This window comes from Moschus berezovskii, chromosome X (assembly GCF_049115385.1).
Source record: "Moschus berezovskii isolate FMDL1 chromosome X, NW_MosBer_1.0, whole genome shotgun sequence".
Lineage (NCBI taxonomy): Eukaryota > Metazoa > Chordata > Mammalia > Artiodactyla > Moschidae > Moschus > Moschus berezovskii.
In genome coordinates, this window is record NC_142488.1 from 28,406,980 (window position 1) to 28,427,076 (window position 20,097).

At 40.3% G+C, this 20,097-nt stretch overlaps 1 protein-coding gene across 5 annotated transcripts in view; it reads left to right on the forward strand.

The window, feature by feature from the left end:
- Positions 1-20,097, forward strand: part of GK (glycerol kinase) — an 82,112-nt gene that overhangs the window by 14,685 nt on the left and 47,330 nt on the right. For 3 of the 5 annotated variants that reach the window (XM_055437733.2, XM_088834048.1, XM_055437734.2), the window contains exons 3-5: positions 1,745-1,851; positions 10,182-10,259; positions 18,081-18,164. In XM_055437733.2, coding sequence (XP_055293708.1) covers positions 1,745-1,851; positions 10,182-10,259; positions 18,081-18,164 — 269 coding nt within the window. The remainder of the gene's footprint in view (positions 1-1,744; positions 1,852-10,181; positions 10,260-18,080; positions 18,165-20,097) is intronic. The other 2 variants (XM_055437736.2, XM_055437735.2) reach the window with 1 other exon arrangement.

Here is a 20,097-nt window from a genome sequence, read left to right on the forward strand (position 1 = left end):
ATTACCAATATATATGCATTATATAGTACATATACATGTACTGCACAGTGTTCAAAAATTGATATTTATGATACAACCACTTTGGAAAACTATGTGGCAGCTTCTTATCAAATTAATCATATATCTGCTGCATTCCACTCTTAGGAATTCATCCAAGAGAAGTGAAAGCATATGCCTATAGAAAGACTTATCTACATGAATGCTTATAGTAGCTTTGTTCATAATAAAACTGGAAACCCCTCAAATGTTTGCCATCAGTAAACAATGAATATTCTATTCATCAGTAAATAATAGCAATGAAATACTATTCGACAGTTTTAAAACAGTGACCTGATACATGCAACAACATGGTTGAATCTCTTTAATATCATGGAAAATGAAAAAAAGCTGGGCATAGGAGAATACATCCTATATGACTATCTAAAATTTAAGAAGATGCTGAACTAATTAGGATGATAGGAATCTCGAAAGTGGTTGCCTGTGAGTGTGTGATTGACTTGAAGGCATGAAAGAACTTTTCTGGCACAATGGAAATATTCTATATCTGGATGTGGGTATTGGTTAGATTGGTATATACATTTGTTAAAACTCAACAATTGTGTGTGCTTTAGATCTTTTCATTATATTGTAAAGTTTACTTCAATTTAAGAAAGAAGAAAACAAAGCAGTGCCTTACCAGATTTTCCATTAAAAATTTTCTCCTATGTTTCAGGGAATTCCTTTGTTTAATAATAAAAGTTATTGACATGTTACTAGCATTGGAATGACTGTCCATAGACCTGATCCCATTGCAGTTTAAGAGAGAGGATAGTTAGTCTTGGAGGGATAGAAATTAGAAATATGTGGAAGGAGATCGGGTTTTTGGAAGGAGAAAATTTAGAGACAGAATTCATAGCTTGGGAAAGCTGGGCAGGCCTGGGGGAAAGCTGGGCAGACCGGGAGGAAGGCTGAGAAGAAAGGCATTTGGCATTCCCTTGCTACTTCCAGATTGTAGCGTAGGATTCTTTTAACTTGTGTCATTTCTACTTTTCCGTAGATAAGGTATGCCATTTGTTTCCCCCAGATATTCATCCTTGTCATTTATTATGAGCCATTCATCCTTCTGAGGTCCTGTACCTTATGTACAATTGCACTGGGATTTGGTCTGAAAACTTGGACCAATCACTTGTCTACATGATGTAGTTCTTGGAAGAAATTAAAAATTTTTTCCCTGCTTTCTAACAAAACATTTTAGAAAAATCATGACAAAAGTGATTAATATACTTATTTGACTTTAGAATTTGTTGTACTTCATAAATAAATAAACAAGCAAATATATAAGGAAGGAAATCAGTCAGTGTGTCAAAAGAATAATATCTGTACTTAGTCTGTTTAAAAATGACTAATGACTAGTGAAACATGAATACTATCAGATTTCATCAGACCTACAAGATATAAAGAATTGGAGAACTTATTTCTTACTGGATTTGAAAAAATGATTTTAAAACAGGTAGAATATCTGCTATTGTGGCCTAGTATTACCTCCTTTGAAATGGTTAGTTACATTTTTATTATGAAGAATAATAAAAATGTAAGGGAAATTGGCCCTTCTTTAAGGCATTTCTTTAGAATATTGGATATGCTTTGCTTATGTGATTTTCGTCAGTTTATGCAGCCACATCCTCATAAGTGAACATCTTTAGAGAAATAAATTATATGTCTTGCTTGTTTGTAGACTAACCAAAATACTTTCTTTTGTTTGAAGGTGGGTGGAGCAGGACCCTAAGGAAATTCTGCAGTCTGTCTACGAGTGTATAGAGAAAACGTGTGAGAAACTCGGGCAGCTCAATATTGATATTTCCAACATAAAAGGTATTTTTAATGTTTTACTCTCTCTGTGATTATCTCAATTAAATTCATTCATTCATTCAGCACATACTCCAGTGATTGCGCAATGGCAAGGATTTCTTCAAGAACTGAGGATACAACAATAATCAGGAAGATTAGGTCCCTTTTCTCTTTGCTTTTGGTGTGTTTGAGACCACCAAAAAGAGCAGAGAAATATTAGCTATTTTCAGATATGGATAAGTTCCATGCAGAAAATAAAACCCAGTGATATGGTAGAGTGTATGGAGAAAGGCGTCCTTTAGATTAGAAGGCCAGAGAAGCCTCTCTGAGGAGGTGATACTTTTTCTGATGTCTCAGAGGCCAAAAGGGGCCAGCCATGCAAATATCTGGGGGAAGAGTGTTTGCGGAAAAGAAAGTAGCGTGTGCACAGGCCCTGAGTGGGTATAAGCTTGGCCAGTTCCTGGATCAGAAAGAAGACTGAGATGTCAGAACAGAGTAAAAGAAGGATTGTTTCTTCCAACCTGATAAAGGCATTCAGTAGGAATTGAAATCTAGAAAGTGGACAGGGCCTTGTCGGTCAGTTAGGAGTTTGGATGTTGTTCTTAGTGTCACAAGGAGCCATGAGGAGGCTTTAAGTGAGGTGATAGAGGATAACAGGATCTGACTAGCAGTTTAGAAGCAACTTCTTGACTGCTGTGTGGAGAGTGGATCGGAAAGGTGTAAGTGTGGATGCAAGGAGACCAGCGTGGAGACCACCCTGGCAGTCCTGAGAGAAAGAGGACGATGACTTGATCGACAGTGGCTGTAGTGAGGTGGGGAGAAAGGGCCAAAACTTGCTGATGAATTGGCTGTCAGGGGAGCAGAGAGAGTACTGAGGTGAGGGGGAGAGATGGGCCACAGATGGGACTTGATTTTGTTTTGTTTTGTTTTGTTTTCCTGGAGCTCTTGGATGGTTATAGAGATGCTCTTTACTGAGGAGAGAAAGAATAGAATAAGGAACAGCTTGGAGTGGACAGAGATTATTTGAAATCAAAGCACTTCATAGATGAAGTTTCCCTAAAATAATTGAGAGTGTGAGATTATTATAGATGCCTCTGTTCATTCCTAGTAGTTTTAATAGAATATCTGCCTGTGCTTGACTTTGCTTCATTCATACAGGGAGGAGAAAATAACCCAGACATCTAAAATTGATGTGCTACTAGTGTAAAGGGTGAAAGCATAATGTGGTTATTGCCATCTCCTTAGAGTTTAAATGTTTCTAGCTCTTCATTTAAGGGCTATTCTCTTTCTTCCTTGGCTAATTTGTCTCTAGATAGAGGGAACAATTAGTTGTTGGTTGTGGTGGTTCCTTACTTCATGTCATCTTGGCTCTGAAATTGACTCGCACTCCCAAGTTGAAACATTGATTTTTTTTCCCCCAGAGTTTCCCTTATTTCCCTAAATAAAAGTCATTTCAAAAAAAGACTAAGTACAATCAAAACTAGTCATTCAGCATACTCAGAGTGCCTACAGTGTGCTAAGTGCCCTTGGGACACAGTGGAGCACAAATAGGGTTGTACAGCTGTCAAATGGGAGAAACATGTCAATCCCATTACAAATTCATGGGATACTGTAACAGTGATATTTCTGTTACTGCAGATTTTTACAAGAAATACCCATGGGCAGTTTGATATAGGTTAACAATTTTTTAAGATCCTACCCTCATTTTATTCCTACATCTAAGGGAAGAACTTCACACTTCTTTTAGAGTTGCATTCACCAAGTTTTAGATGAGTTGCATGTGAAAGTGATTCTTGGTCAGTTTTCTTGAATTGTCCTCACAGCTTTCACAGTCTAAACAGTGTAAACATATGAGGCATTCAGCAACACACTCTGTTGTCAAAATATCCATTACCAGTGACATTAATCATCTAGGTGGCTGAACGCCATGTTCAGGATGTAGACTCCAGAGCCACTGGCCACGATTTTGACCTCATTCTACCTCCCTTACAGGTGAGGTAGGCTGTGGTGTGTTAGCTTTCTGGACCTACTCAGGTGGTTCTTTTTTCTCTTGTTTTTGTGGTGTTCCTGAAGATGACACATAACTGCAGTCCAAGTGACTTGTCTTCCACCTGCACTGTATGCAAGAGCACTGAACACATAGCTCCCTGCTCTCTGCTCCTCTGTGTCTGGCCAGTGTGAAACTTATACCCTAACCAAAGTGACCCAGCACTTCCTTCTCAACAACTCTCAGCCTACAGCTGAGGAAGAAAACATTCTACAAGCCCATCCATACCAGGGCAATTGTGCTAAAAAATTTTTTTCCCCGGATAATTTCTTGAATTGGCACTGTCAAGGGCCAAGCTTTGGCTAGAGCTCTAGGTCACAGAAGCCTCATGATGTAAAAGATTTTCCATCACCCAAACCTAGTTGTGGATGAGGGGACAGGAAGCCATCACACGTCGTCGAGCTTTTTAGTGGTGGATAACATGCATGCTCAGCTGCCCTGTCTCCTGGTCCAGTCCTCTCTTTGCTGAGCCACACAGATGTTAACCTCAAAATGGTTTGAGTTTTGAGTTCCAGTGTAGCAAATAAATAACTTTTTCCCCACTAAAGAGTGACTCGTTGATCACTTACCTGGTAATCACTGAGTTCATCATAGCTGGTTGTATTTCTTTTACAAACTCCAGTTTCATTGGTTTTAGTTGTCCTCATCAGCCACAGTGTGTTGATTTCAGGTCCCTACAAACAAGGTCTCTAAAATCAGAGTTCACTTTCCAGTTAGCTCACAGGAGCCCAAGACAAGTAAATAGGCTGCTGCTTTCCTTCTTGGCTCAGAGAGCTGGGCAGCTCTGTTTGCCTGTCGCTGGACTGAAGGAAATACAAAGTATACAGACTGACTAGCCATTAGAAAGACTGAAATAATGCCATTTGCAGAAACATGGGTGGACATAGAGATTGTCATAGTGAATGAAGTAAGACAGAGAAAGAGAAATATTGTATGATATCCCTTATATATGGAATCTAAAAAGAAACGGTACAAGTAGAGTTCCTTACAAAAGAGAAAGAGACTCAGAGACTTAGAAAACGAACTCATGGTTGTCAAGGGGAAGGATAGGTGGAAGGGATAGTTATGGAGTGTGGGATGGGCATATACACACTGGTGTATTTAAAAAAGATAACTAACAAGGACCTACTGTATAGCAGAGGGAACTCTGCTCGGTGTTCTGTGACAGCCTGGAGGGGAGGGGAGTTTGGGGAAGAATGGATACAGGTATATGTGTGGATGAGTCCCTTTGCTGTTCACCTGAAACTATCTCAACATTGTTAATTGGCTAGACCCCAATACAAAATTTAAATAAAAAGTATACAGAGTGACAAAACCAGATAATCTCTCTCATTCATCCTCTGTCATGAGGTACAAATAGAACACAAAATACACTGTTACAAAGTTGAGAGCATCAAATCCTGAATGATTAGATAGTAGTTCTCACACCCTTGCAAAGCAAGGAAACCCCCACTCCCACTGCCTCACCCTACTCAACACATCCACAGACATTTCCTTCACCTCCCAGACGTGGCCTCGCAGAGAAGGTATTCTTTGTCCCAAAGCACTTCTCAGCAGTGTCCAGATGTCATTTGAAATTGTTACAACTTGCCATAAGCACACATCTTCCAGATGCTACTTTCTTAAAAAGCCTTATACTGCTTCCCACATGGAACTCCCAGTAGTCCCAGAGCCTTCCTCTAGGGATTGTATTATTTGTGTGTGTGCTCACTTGTGTCCGACTCTATGCGACCCCATGGACATAGCCCACTAGGCTCCTCTGTCCATGGGATTCTCCAGTCAAGAATACTGGAGTGGGTTGCTATTTCCCCCTCCAGGGGATCGTCCTGACCCAAGGTCTCCTGCATTGGCAGGTGTACTCTTTACCGTGGAGCTACTTTCTTTCTTTTTTTTTTTATCTTTATTGATCTCTTTTATTTCTGTTTTTTTTTTTACTTTACAATATTGTATTGGTTTTGCCATACATTGACATGAATCCGCCTTTCTTTTATTATGTGTTTTTCATTTTTTTTCAGAAATGTGTTCCAATTATAAATTATAACTTATTTTTAAGTAAGGATGCATGTCATCTATAATTCTACGAAGACAACAATTATAACATTCTGGACTATTTCCAAAGGCTTTTTCCTCATTATATTTTCTTAACTGCAGTTATAACTTTTCATAGGCAATCTTAAGCAAAATTGAACCAGATTTTAAATGTAGCATTTAGCTAGTTAATTTGATAGTGACACTCAGTGTTGAGGAAATAAAAATCCTAAGAAAGTATCTGCCAGAAACAAAAGTAATACATTGGGGTGTTTTGTTTGTTTGTTTTTGTTTTTTATACATTGGGTTTTATATGTGCCAATGATTAATTATAATATCTGTAGCTAAAAGACTTGTATGTCATATGCTCTTATTGTAGCTTGACTAGGGTGGAAAATTATGAAACCTAAACATGTTATTCTGAAAAAGAGGGAATTAAAATTGGAAACTATTAAGATAAGTACCTGTGTAGTCAGAAAAGGTTTCTTTCAGGAGCATAGAAAAACCTAGAGCATTTTAGGGTAAAAATGGCAAGCAGTCAGCTTGTGAAAGAAGTTCAGAAGTTCAGCGACCTGTATCAGAGAAAGCAGTGCCAGACGTGTTTGTGTCTGGAAGAGAGTCCTGAGAGAGCTGGTTCCCTGGACTTTGTCTGCAAGAAAAGCACTTTTGCTTGGCACGAAGGAACCAAATTGAGAGAGAGGGAAAAGAAGGAGTGGTCAGAGTGGAACCTGTGACTGATGACTCGGATGGCAATGGCTCTAGATAATGTTCTAAATACCAGGTGAAAGAAAGTAAAAAGTGAAGTTGCTCAGTCGTGTCCGACTCTTTGCGACCCCATGAACAGTAGCCTCCCAGGATCCTCCATCCATGGGATTTTCCAGGCAAGAGAACTGGAGTGGGGTGCCATTTCCTTCTCCAGGGGATCTTCCCCACCCAGGGATCGAACCCAGGTCTCCCACATTGTAGGCAGATGCTTTAAAACCATCTGATCCATCAGGGAATGAGCCAATAAAGAAGGGTAGCCTGAAGGGGGTAGAATAGAAACTCCAGGATTGCAACTCAGGAAGCATGCAACTAGTTAACCGCTAATTAATGCAGTGGGGAAGAATAGGAGAGTTTAGTAGAGCATGAATTCCTGATGAGTCCTCATTGTGAAGTTCACCTTAACAACCATTGTCAAGGTCCTGCTGAGGTCTCTAGCCTCTGCTGTGCCCACAGTGCTGCTAGGGAATTCCTTTAACTTTGAGTGTCCCACTTCGTTCAGTCCCATTCCTTGCGACTGACACTCCACTGTCTGCATAGCAATGATGACACTGAATGGCAGCAATAAGTAACATGTATGGAGTAGTTACTGTGTGCCAGGCACTGTTTGGTTTTTTATTTATTTATTTTTAATTGGAGGGTAATTGCTTTATGATATTGTGCTGGTTTCTGCCATCTATCAACATGAACCAGCCGTGGATGTACGTATGTCCTCTCAGGCACTGTTTTAATAGGCATCAATTCAGGTTTCCCTTTTTGGAACCTGGAAGGAGATCCAACCAGTCCATTCTAAAGGAGATCAATCCTGGGTGTTCATTGGAAGGACTGATGCTGAAGCTGAAACTCCAATACTTTGGCCACCTCATGTGACGAGTTGACTCACTGGAAAAGAGTCTGATGCTGGGAGGGATTGGGGGCGGGAGGAGACGGGGACGACAGAGAATGAGATGGCTGGATGGCATCACCGACTCTATGGACATGAGTTTGAGTAAACTCCGGGAGTTGGTGATGGACAGGGAGGCCTGGCGTGCTGTGATTCATGGGGTCGAAAAGAGTCGGATACGACTGAGCGACTGAACTGAACTGAACTGAAGACTTGCCTGGTGACTCAGATGGTAAAGAATCTGCCTGCAATGCAGGAGACCCGGGTTCGATCCTTGGGTCAGGAAGATCCCCTGGAGGAGGTAATGGGAACCCACTCCAAGTATTCTTGCCTGGGAAGTTTCATGGACAGAAGAGCCTAGTGGGCTATAGTCCATGGGGTTTTAAGAATCAGACAGACTGAGTGACTAACACTTGCACTTTCAAGGTGGGAGTTATTGGTGATGTCCATTTTACAGAAGATAAAACTGAGAACCAGGGTTACACTGCTGGAAAGCAGAAGCCATCTGGCTTTCGAGCCTGAGCTCTATTGAAAAGTGCCCAATTGCACAATCCCCATTTTAGCAGATCGCCTTGTACGCTACTTCATAGAGAAAGTTGAGGTTCTAGCATCTAAATTCCTCAAATTCCTGTGCCTGTTCTTAATGTCTGTATCTCTTGCCTGCTTCCCTCCACCACAAGGGCAGCAAAGAAGCTTCTGCCCTAGTGAAGCTCCTCCCTGGGTGTTAATCTCATCCCCTCTGTTACTATAAGAATCAGGATGGTGTCCCATTCATTTCCAGACCCCTTCCTCCCCTACCCCCATATTCTTATTTCTCTTTCGGTATTCCTGAAAACATTTTTGTTTTCCTTTTGTAAAAAAAATCACCCCCAAATCTATTCCTTTCACCCTGTGCCTCTAAGTTTCCTGGTAATGGAATCTCATTAATCTTTGTACGTCTAGGCAAGGTGTTACAATGAGTAACTCTGCATTGGATGAAGATGATTTCAAACAAGGGAGCTGCTGGTCCCCTTCAGATCTCTGTCAGTCAGAACGTTGCTAGTGTGTTTATTCTGGGGTACAGTGTGGGTAATTTGGACAGATAGTTTCATGTTCCTAGGGGAGGTGGTGAAGGGACTTTAAACCATGCCGTATGGAGGTGGGGGCAGTGGATCGAAATTGGATTGTTCAGCCTCGGCAAGGGAAGAGAAGCCTGGAGAGACAGAACAACTGCTTCAAGTGTGAAAGGCTGACCTGTGGAAGGAGTCACCTTATTCTTGTATCTCCAAAGTGTGGCAAAGATCGACAGGCGGAAGTGACGAGGAAAAGGATTTTTTTCAAATAGCAAAGCTGTGCAGTAGAGATTGGTTTGCCTCGTGAGAGGTAGTATCTTTTCACTAGAACTGCTCTCTGAATGGTCTCATAACAGGCAATTCCAGAGATTTGAGCATAAGATGGGTTGATTATATTGCCTTTAAGGTTAAATTCTGAAAGAGCTCCACCCTGTAGCCCAGCGTATGCAACTCTATACATGTGGGGAGTATTAAGAAAAATAGACCAATGCTCCGATGCTACCCCAGGTAGTTAAATCAGAATGTTTGCTCCAGGCCCTGGACACTGGAATTCTATAAAAGCTCTGCTGCTGCTGCTGCTGCTAAATCACTTCAGTCGTGTCCGACTCTGTGTGACCCCATAGACGGCAGCCCACCAGGCTCCCCCGTCCCTGGGATTCTCCAGGCAAGAACACTGGAGTGGGTTGCCATTTCCTTCTCCAATGCATGAAAGTGAAAAGTGAAAGTGAAGTCGCTCAGTCGTGTCCGACCCTTAGCGACCCCATGGACTGCAGCCTACCAGGCTCCTCTGCACATGGGATTTTCCAGGCAAGAGTACTGGAGTGGCTTGCCATTGCCTTCTCCGAAAAGCTCTGCAGTTGATTCTAATGTACAGCCAAGTCTGGAAACCTCCAGTTACCTGAATCAAGCTCAACTGAATAAAATGGTATGGAATGGTATTTTACTTAGAGTAACTTACTGTAACTATAGCCCTTGAGTTGTATATAGGTTAGTATGAGGTAATTGCCATCACATATTGTACTTATGCCTGATTCAAACTCTGTGTCTTGTAAACTATTATTAAAATACATGAAAAAACTGAATTTCTAACTAACCATAATATGAGTTTACCCAGCATGAAGGATTCTGTCAGTGGCTGTTTTTTTAAAATGCAGATGTGTGTGTGCGCATGCACACACATACACGGAGGGAAATTTCTTGTAACAGTAAATAAATGAATGAGGTTATTGCTGGTCGCCTCAGCACAATAAATAGTGTGTTATAAACTGGGGAAGTTATTGCATTCCCTTTTTATAAGCCAACCTGGGAGTCTTTCTTTTCGCTATTGATCTGGGTCTGTGTCATGGTGTGCTGATAGTAAAGAGGGAAGGTGTCTGTAGGAAAAGAAAAGAAGCTTGACTTGGAGGTACGTTTTTCCTGGGGCCATTTGAAGAAAATCAACTCAATACCACTACCAACGTTCCAAATGTTTTTTTTTTTCCTCCACATTGTTATGTTTACTTGTACCTATATAATAAAAGAGAACTGTCCTCAGATTTTTGCTTTTTTTAAAATTCTTTTCTGTTTAATTTTCTCTTGAAAGCTATTGGTGTCAGTAACCAGAGGGAAACCACTGTAGTCTGGGACAAGTTAACTGGAGAACCTCTCTACAACGCTGTGGGTAAGCTGTTGTGCATGGATGTCAATTGCAAGGCCTTTTTTACTTGCAGATGTAGTCATGCTAAAACATCTGGCTCAAAAAGCATGTAGTCATGTTTCCTATAATCTGAAAGAGTCTTCTAAGAAATGGGTTGTTATATATTTACCAATTTCAGATAGTTATTCCCATGTTGAATTAACTCTTTCTTTTGTTCTCCCCTTCCTGATAATTTGTATTAGACAAATGAATCAGTATGGCTAGAACTTCTCATAATCCCTGCTGTTTCTGACACCTAAAAGAGATCTTACCTCCTCCTCCCCTCAAAACTCAAGATTACACATGTTCCCAGTCCCATGTCTACCTCTCCGTAAAGTACTTGTGTACTTGTTCTTCCCATATAGGCATTTGAATCAACTCTACTGAGCTTATGAAAACAAAAATCTCATCATTTTAGCTCCTTCTGCTATAAACTTGGCTATGTCCACAGGGTGGAAAGGCTCAATCTCAAACATACCACCATTAGATATCACGCTTTATTCAGTGGAAATAACCATGTATATTTTAGTCTCACTCTTAGCAGCATATGACAATTGAGCACTGAATGACACTGTCACTTATTAAAAGGAAGATTTTGTTCTAAATGTACAGTCACTAAAAGGCATCATTCTGTCGCAAATAGAAAAGCACCATTTTTTGGTCAGTGAAGTAACAGGTTGTGGGTTGGAGAGTGGAGACAGAAGTTGTCAGAGATGGAATGATTTATGGAGTGAGCAATTTTTACTTTGCAGTTACTTTAGTATAGATTGGAAAAAGTGACATTCAAACAGAAAATATGCTTAAAAAGTGTTTTGTAAGAGTAGCGTGAATCCTTTGGAAAGAATCTTTATAAAAAATTAAGGTGTTTAATGTTACTGTGTTATAAGAAAGCATTTAGTATGTCTTCTGTACTTGTGATAAAAAACTAAAGATGCAAAAAAAGGTCAAAGAATTGCAGCCAAAGGTCCTGTTAGACAAAGTACCTCTTTTGAATCTTTATTTTCTTCTCATTCTCATGAGCAGCTCATTTTGAATATAAGCAGGATATTACAATTTTAGTGACTAGGAGAGTATTCTTTCACAGACAAATGTTAGTCAACTATTTTACTAGTTAGGGTTTTACTTTTTGTTTTCCCCTTCACGAAAGGAAGGACCTACTCACAGAAACCAGAAAGTTCTTGTTAAACTGTAAACTTTGAATTGTAGAAATGCAGCTTTGGACTTTGAGTTGTCATTTTAAAATAATGCAACTAGGTTAGTTGAAGTTATACTAATAGTGAAGGATTTCAGTAAATATTTTACCAGGAAGACTTTTTGTGATGTGTTTATGTATTCATTCCTTTTTCTTCTACAATTTCTAGTTTTCTATTTAAAAAATATCAGATGTTCAAAACAAGAATGACTGAAAACCAAAAGAAACAACTACATTGTAAACAGACCCATAGGAAATTCTAATATTAGAGTTATCAGACTTTAACCGTGATCTGCATGTTCAAGAAATTCATGGGGAAGACTGATAATCTTAGCAAACAATAAGAAATTTAAGGATAGAAATTTTATAATGGTATTAAACTCGATTGATCAGTTTTACGTCATATTAGACACAGCTGTACTATTGCCTGGAAAATCCCATGGACAGAGGCGCCTGATAGACTACAGTTCATGGGGTTGCAAAGAGTTGGACACGACTGAGCGACTTCACTCACTCACTCACTTAGACACAGCTGAGGCACAGACACACAAAGGTTTAGAAAATGTAGAAAAGTATCTAAGAGAAATAGAGAGTAAGATAAGAAGGTTCAACATATTTTTAATTGGGGACCCAGAAGAAAAGGAAAGTGAGAGAGAGAGAAAAGTTTTTCAAAACTGTTGAAAAATATGCCACCAATTCAAGAAGCACTATGAATCCCCAGGTAAGATCTACACACAGAAAGCCATACACAAACATAGGCTGAGACCTAAAGATAAAAAAAAATTTTAATGTAGCCAGAGGACATGACTTTGAAGAGAGCAACACTAAAACTTCTAGCTGATTTCTCAATGGAAACAGAGTACAGTGGAATGAAATCTTTGAAGTGCTAAAAGAAAATCATATCCACCTAGAATTCTATATTTAGTGAAAATATCCTTAAGAAATGAAGGTAAAATATAAAGGCAGCAACAAACCAAAACTTAGAAAAATCATTACAAGCAAACCCCTACTGATAGAAAAACTAAATAGTTTTTTCTGGTAAAAGGAAAAAAAATGTTCTCAGGTGGAAATTTGGCAATGCAAGGAGGAATACAGAGGCCAAGAAAGAGAAAGTATGTAGGTCATTCTAACTGAATTTTGACTGTATAAAATAATAATGTATTGTGATGTTCAGAATATATTAAAATTTTAAATACTACATGGCAACAATAGTACATGAAAGGAATATATAGTAGATGAGGTTAAAGTGTCTTGTGGTCCCAGTACTGTCAAGGATGCATGTTGTAATCTCTAGGGTAAGCAGTAAAAGAGTAAATAATGTATAATAAAGGGGGGAAATGGAATGACTTTTAAAAAGAAGGCAAGAAAGGAAAGAAAAAGGAAGAGAACCAGGAAGGAAGGACAAAAAGGAAGCATTTAAATCCTACCGTGTAAGTAATTATATTAAAAAGGACAAGGTCACTCTCTTCAGTAAAATCTAGCAAAGAAGTTAATTGAAACTGCTAATGAGCTGATGGGATTAGAACAGTAAGATTGGAGAGACAAGTTGGCCAGACCTTTCAGAGGAAAGATACAACTGGTATGTTTGGAAATTGAATAGGGCATAAACATGAGGCAAAAATAAAACAGGGCTATAAGATTTTTAGCCTGAGAAAACAGAAGGAAATTAAGTAATATTTAAAGAGTGCCAACATGAGAGAAAAATGACTTTCTCTCTTGGACAAGTTGAATATGGGACTTGGAATTAAAGCTCATTTCTGGACAATTAGAATTTGTGGCTCCGTTACAAAGAGATCATTCAAAATGTAGACTTAAAAGTTGATAACAGGAACTTCCCTGGTGGTTCAGTGGGTAAGACTCCATGCTTCCAATGCAAGGGGTGCAGGTTTGATCCCTGGTCAGGGAACTAAGATCCTGCATGCCTTGTGGTACATCCCCAAAAAAAGTTGTTAATATAGTCTCAGTTTATTATAGATGAATTCACCATAAGCATGAAGGTTACATTAATTTATGCAACTAAAAGTTTAAGTGCCTTTCTGTAGACAGGTTCTGTGATGACCCCCAGGCAGATAGTGACAAACCAGTCTGTTACTATGCTTGCCTTGGTGACACAGAAGGCTAGGGGTAGAAATTTGGAGGCTAGACAAGGAAAGAGAATAGAAAAGGAGGACAGAGAGTAATTAGCTGGGAGGAGATGCCACTAAGTCATGACAAGGATAAATTCTGCCTCCAATTTTCTTCCACCCAGGAAATACTCAGGTGGCGTATGTCCATGCAAGTTTTCAGTTGAGAATATCAACACAATATGAAATCTTCAGCAGCTTTATCTTGAAACAACATGAAAGGGAATTGATGGAAACAGAATCAGTTTTTTACATTTCTTTGTCTTTGAGCTTCTTTGTCTTCATTTATATCGTGGCTTGTGGGTTTCCCACTTTTTCCCTCTTTCTCTATCTATATATTTTCTTCCTTCCTTGTTCCTTCCTCTTGTAAACCTTTTCTCACTTGAAGCCTATCCTGTGCTTCTTCATTTTTCTCTCTGTTTACTTAGTAAATTATATAACTGATGAACAGTATTTGTTATAGGCAAGCACAAGAGAGGGACAGTCTTCTTTTTTTAATTGCTTTTCGTTATGTCATCATTTTTATGGTGTCCTTGATAGGTAATCTACTCACTCAACCCCTGTACAATAACAGAGAAGAGAAATTTGGGGTCCTCTTAGCGGACATGAAACAGGCTTGGGGAAGACATTGAAGAGCAAGAAAGGCTATTTGTTTTTCCTTGTCATTAGGGTGTGTTTGTCGTTTGACATCTTTTGTAACGGTATGCTTATGAGATAGAAAAATATGCAAAGGTATCCACTGAGGCACAGATGGTCTGTTTCTTAGCGTTTCTATATTAGTTCTGTGATTGGCAAGGTGAACGTTGGTATGGTACCCAAGGTGGAGATAAAACACATCCCTCCTTCCTAGTCCCTGTGCGATGAAGTAGCCATTTACCGTGATGATCACACAGATAGACTGCAGCAGCTTTGTGGCCCTGGATCTGAAGCAGGCCTCTGCCTTCTCTCCCCTGTCTTTCATTTTCCTTATCCCTCTGACTTTTCTCTCTCCCTCTCAGCATTATCTTCATCAATATTTTCCAAAGAATTCCCTCCACTCCTCTCCCCACCATTTTTTCTAAGTCTTTTCCTTCAAGAACCACCTTTTTTTTTTTTTTTAGTGGTCTACAGGCCTTGCTGTCTTCTTAATAGTATTGAAAAGGAGGTTTAGATTGACAAATATACCACAGACTAAACCGATAAAGAAGCACAAAGCTCCACAGGTAGTTCAGATGTTGAGTGGGGGAAGGCTTGAATCAACTGATATTTTTGCAAATTGATGTACACATTTCACTGATGCTGCTGGGGAAATATTCTGGCCTGACTCGGATGGCCCGGCTCTTTTCCCACTTTTTGGCTAAGTTTCGTCACTCACTACTGAAGGTGCTTGGTGCGCATGGCAAGCCAAGTGCAATAGGACCCTCATCGTGGTAGCTTTCTGTCGAACACAATTCATGATTTAATGTCAAAATATTATTCATCAGTTCAGTTCAGTCGCTCAGTCGTGTCCGACTCTTTGCGACCCCATGAATCACAGCACGCCAGGCCTCCCTGTCCATCACCAACTCCCGGAGTTCACTCAAACTCATGTCCACAGAGTCGGTGATGCCATCCAGCCATCTCATTCTCTGTCGTCCCCTTCTCCTCCTGCCTGCAATCCTTCCCAGCATCAGAGTCTTTTCCAGTGAGTCAACTTGTCGCATGATAGTAAGAACTAATATCCAGGGAGGCCAGAGTCACTGATGTGAGCCCTATAGTATATTATAGAAAGCCACCGATAAAAATCATGTGTCTCTCAGCTATTATTCCTTCTTTAAATGGTATTACAAACATTTTTTTCTAAGGTACTGGATTTATTTATTTTTTTTCTGAACTGAACTGAACTGATCCACTGTGGTTGTTAATTTTCAATAATTGTATTTTTATTAAGGTACTGGATTTAAAGTTTCCTGTGACACATGACTCTTTATGCAGAGAGTGACAGTTTTAGACATTGGTCATTCTCTTTGCCTTTTTTTAAAAAAATTTTTGCAAATTAGTTCACCCCAGGCCAATGATTAAATCTGGTTAGTCATCTGTTGAGATCTGAAGGAACCTTGAGCTCAATTCTTTTATCTTTTTGGGAACTGGGATATGTTTCAGAGTATCAACATGAAAGAAAACCATAGCTGGCAAACCTCCTAAAACTCCTAAGCATGCTTGGTCTTAAACAACAAAGGTGTGGTTTTGTATTGTATTGTTTTTCTTGGGAAGGGAGCAGATTGTTATTTTTTGTTAAAATGTGGAGTATTCCACTCTGTCACAATCCACTTATTTTTCATTTTTTCGTGTCTGTTGTTACTTAGTTCTTTGAATGCCTTACATCTCCTTCAATCCTGGGTAAAGAAATACTGCCATATTTTGTGGTTCTTGAATTCTTCAACTCTGCCAGTTTAAATAAAAAGAAACTAAATTAGAGTTAGTTTTGGGGCTTCCCTGGTGGCTCAGAGGTTAAAGCGTCTGCCTGCAATGCGGGAGACCCGGGTTCGATCCCTGGGTTGGGAAGATCCCCTGGAGAAGGAGATGGTAACCCACTCCAGTATTCTTGCCTGGAGAATCCCATGGACGGAGAAGCCTGGTAGGCTACAGTCCACGGGGTCACAAAGAGTTGGACACGACTGAGCGACTGAACGGAATGGAACGGAAATTAGAGTTCAACTTGGAGCTATGTTTTTTCATATTCTATTTAAGGCTATGACTTCTTCTTGGTTACATCTATATCATAGAGATTTAATTCTGGACTCAGACTCTGGGTTCAAATTCTGCCTTTTCCACTTACTGCCTTTCTGTGCCTGTTTCCTGAGTGATTAAGCTGGAGATATTAAAAGTGGCCCTTATAGGCTTGAGGATCAATGAATTAATACACATAGGACACTTAAAACAATGCCTAGCAGACTATCAGCCTTCAGTAAGTGTTCAGAACATGGCCACTATTCTGAATTGGCTAATGACCTTTCAGTCCAGGAATGCCAGATGAAATGGCTGGTTTAAACAACAAATGTTCTTAGGGGAAATGCAGAGCCTACCTGGGGTCACACCCACTCATGTCAGCCATTGGCATCTTGACATTTATACACCTAAAAGCTGAAATAGGTTTCAGCCCCCAAATTATGACATACATGTTTTCATTCACTGCCCCCTCCCCCAACTCTCCATTTTTCTTTTGGCCCCCGCCTGATTTCCGAAAATGTCATCAGCTGAGGGACAGCCTCTTCCCCTTTGCAAATGACCTCATACCCAGCTTAATTATAATAGCTTAACTTTTGGCTAATTACCATAACACATAGCAGTTAAATCTGGTTTCCTAGATTTAATGTCCATTGTGGGGAAAGCAACCCAATAACACTGAGGATAACTGTCAGCAGTCCTTGCTTAGTTCTTCCATAACCTGTAGTCTTACCTTATCTCACTGTCAGGCCAGTAGCACCTCATAGCAAACCATCCCTAGGAGCTGTATTATTTGCCTTTGCTTCTAGTCAACTGAAAATAATTTAGATGCTCTCTAATGTGGTTTTTCCCCCCTTTGGAACATTTCCCTTCTATTGTTGTGACTAACCAAAACTGGTTCAAATTTCTAAATATTCTAAAACAGATTTCTTCCTCTATACTGTTTACTACATCACTCAATTAACCTTGACCCAAGGCTTTGAGGCAACTGCATTTTTCTTTACTCTTAAAACTTTGTTTTTCAGAACAAACTATGAGACATATATTGGATATGACTTCATTTAATACAAAGACAAATTCCAGGTCACCCAAGTTGGGTTTTTGGAACCTATTCATTTGATGGTGGGGACCATTTCAATCCAGTTTATTTAGTCTAAGTAAGGGACGTGTTTTCTAGAGACAGGCTGTATGGTGTTCTGGACTCTGTTTTCCTTCCGATGTTTTTCTGAATCACTTTGGGACTAAGAAATTCCCTGTTCCCTCTAGACATGCTGTTGCTTTCTGTGGACTTTACCTCCTGCCACCCTTCCAGGGAAGTGCTTTCCTGGAGCACTGCCTTCCCAAAGCCACTTGTCTTTATGGGTGCCCTGCCCTCTTCCGCAGAGATTAGCAGTTTCCTTAACATTCTATTCATACGTGCCCTAGGGATGCACTCACTCACTGCATCACACAGCATTTCAGTTCTGCGGTCAGGTCAGCAGTCAATAACCACCTGAGCCACTTTCCTAACTTAGACACAGACTGTGTGGCCAGGTAGAGAAGAGTCATCTGAACAAGAAACAGGAATTGACCTGATCTTTGTCCAGCCGGAAATGCTATTAAACCAGAGACTGACTGGACAGCCTCTGTTCCCCTTCTGCTCCACATCTCTTCCTTATCTTTCTCTACACTCAAATGGGTAGAAAACTGTTCATTGATGAACTTGCCCATGTGAGCCACCATGTCCTAAATGGTCAGGAAGAGAACGCAAACCTTGAACCTGGCCATCTCTAGCATGAATTGCCATTATTTCTCCAAATGCTCCAGCTGCTCCAGTTTCTCCTGGTCCTTCAGATCCAGCTGCCGTTGTTCCCTCTGGCTCTTCAGTTCCAGCTGCTGGCGCTTCCTCAGGTATTGGTGCTCTGGCTCTTGCTCGCGCCCCAGCTTCCAACTCAGACGTGTTGGGGAAAAATGACTGCTGCTGTTGGTTCTGGATCTAGCACCTCTTCTGATTGTTCTCAGAAATTACCTCCATGTGGGGCTTAGTCCTCCTGCTCGGGATCTTCTCTTTGGCTTTTGGTCTCTTATTCTGCTCATGTAATTCTGCCATCTTAGCTCCTTTAATGAGTTTTCTAATTTTCCTTTGTTCTTAATTCAATTAATTTCAAGCATTTGTGTATTGCTTGGTAGTGTACCGACTACTGACATTTTCCTCTTTGGCAGTTTTACTAATTCATTCCATGTATTCTAATCACTTTAGATTCGAGTTATAAAAACAAAAATTCTGCCAGCCTTCTATGATCATGGGATAATGGAAGGAGGGGGACTTCTGAGACCATCTAGTCTAAACTGCCTTATTTTATATTCTGGAAACCCAGGTCCTAAAGGGAAATGAGACTTGCTTGAGTCACATAGCTTGTTGGCGGCAAAGCCAAAAATGTAGATTTCACCTCCAGTGTTTTGACTGTCTTTGGTGAGGAGTTCATTCTGTGGATACCGGATACTGGTACCAGATACCAGTACTGTGGGTATTTTGAAGCTTTTAAGTGAGGAGCATGGTGCCCCGTTAACTTAAGTAGTCCTTGTCCAAGAGCAATAGAGTCACAGAGCCACTTGATCATCAGTGTGTGTCTAGTTTTGTTTTGAAATTAACAGTTGGAACAAATTCAGTGTCCTAAAGAACATGCCCTAAAAAAGAGGTTCTCAAGCTTGAGTAGAACACTGAATAACACAGGTAGGAGGACTCAGGCCCTCCTTGCCTGGACTCGCAACCAGATTCCTACAATGCAGGGTCTTCCCTGGTGGTTAAGACTCCACACTTCCACTGCAGGGGGCGCGAGTTCATTTCCCTGGTTGGGGAACTGAGATCCCACATGCCATGCAGCATGGCCACAAAAGGAAAAAAATAAAATAAGAATCCTCTGACATAGGGACCAGGATGTGTGATTTCAGTTTTCCAGGTGGTTCAGGTGTGCTTTCTGGATCAGAACCACTGCTGTTGAGTCTCGCAGTGTTTCTTAAAGAGAGGGCATCTATTTAAAAGGTATAATTTCTGGGCCCCCTCCCCAGACCTATTGTCCTAGAATTTCTGGCAGTGGGATTTATCTTTAAACTCCCTAGTAATTTTTATGTCCATTAAAATATAGAAAAATGCTGATCTGGAAGGCTTTGAATCAGTAAGCAAAAAAATCCCTAAAGCCTAGAGCAGTGTCCCTTGATAAAAAATAAATTTTACCTCATGATCCAGCAAGCCAGCATAACTAAAACAAAGTTTCACAAGTCAATATTTATCCTGCTGAGTTCAGTGAATGTTGACATTTTCCATCCTAACCCATCTTATTTCATTTTATTTGCATAGGTAATCAAAGTTACATTGATTTCTAAACCCCTAGCCCATTGTAGTTTGAAACATGGAGGATTGAGATGTGTTTGTGAATTCTACCTGTCACAGATTTACAACTTTTCTCTAGAATGCCTCTACTTTGCCCAACTACTCTGGTCCAGCCGTTAACACCTGCCAGGGTTGCTTGCCTATGAGGAAGGTCCCCTGGGGTCACAGTCACACACCACTGCCTCTGTGGACCAAGTGGATAGATTGCCGTGTTCCCTGGACACAGGAGACCTTGGTGACTCCATGCTGCTGCTGCTAATGGCTTGTATCCATCCCAGGGCAAGTCATAGAAAAGTCAGCCCCAACTGAAATGAAGTTATAAGGGGAAAAAACCAGGAATTCTGTGAGTAGTTTTGTTCAGGTACTGTTTGATTCCTGAGTCAGACAGTATCACCTGGGTCCCCCACCAGTCTGTCTCTTTGAGGTTGACTCTAGATGTGGCCAATTCAGCTC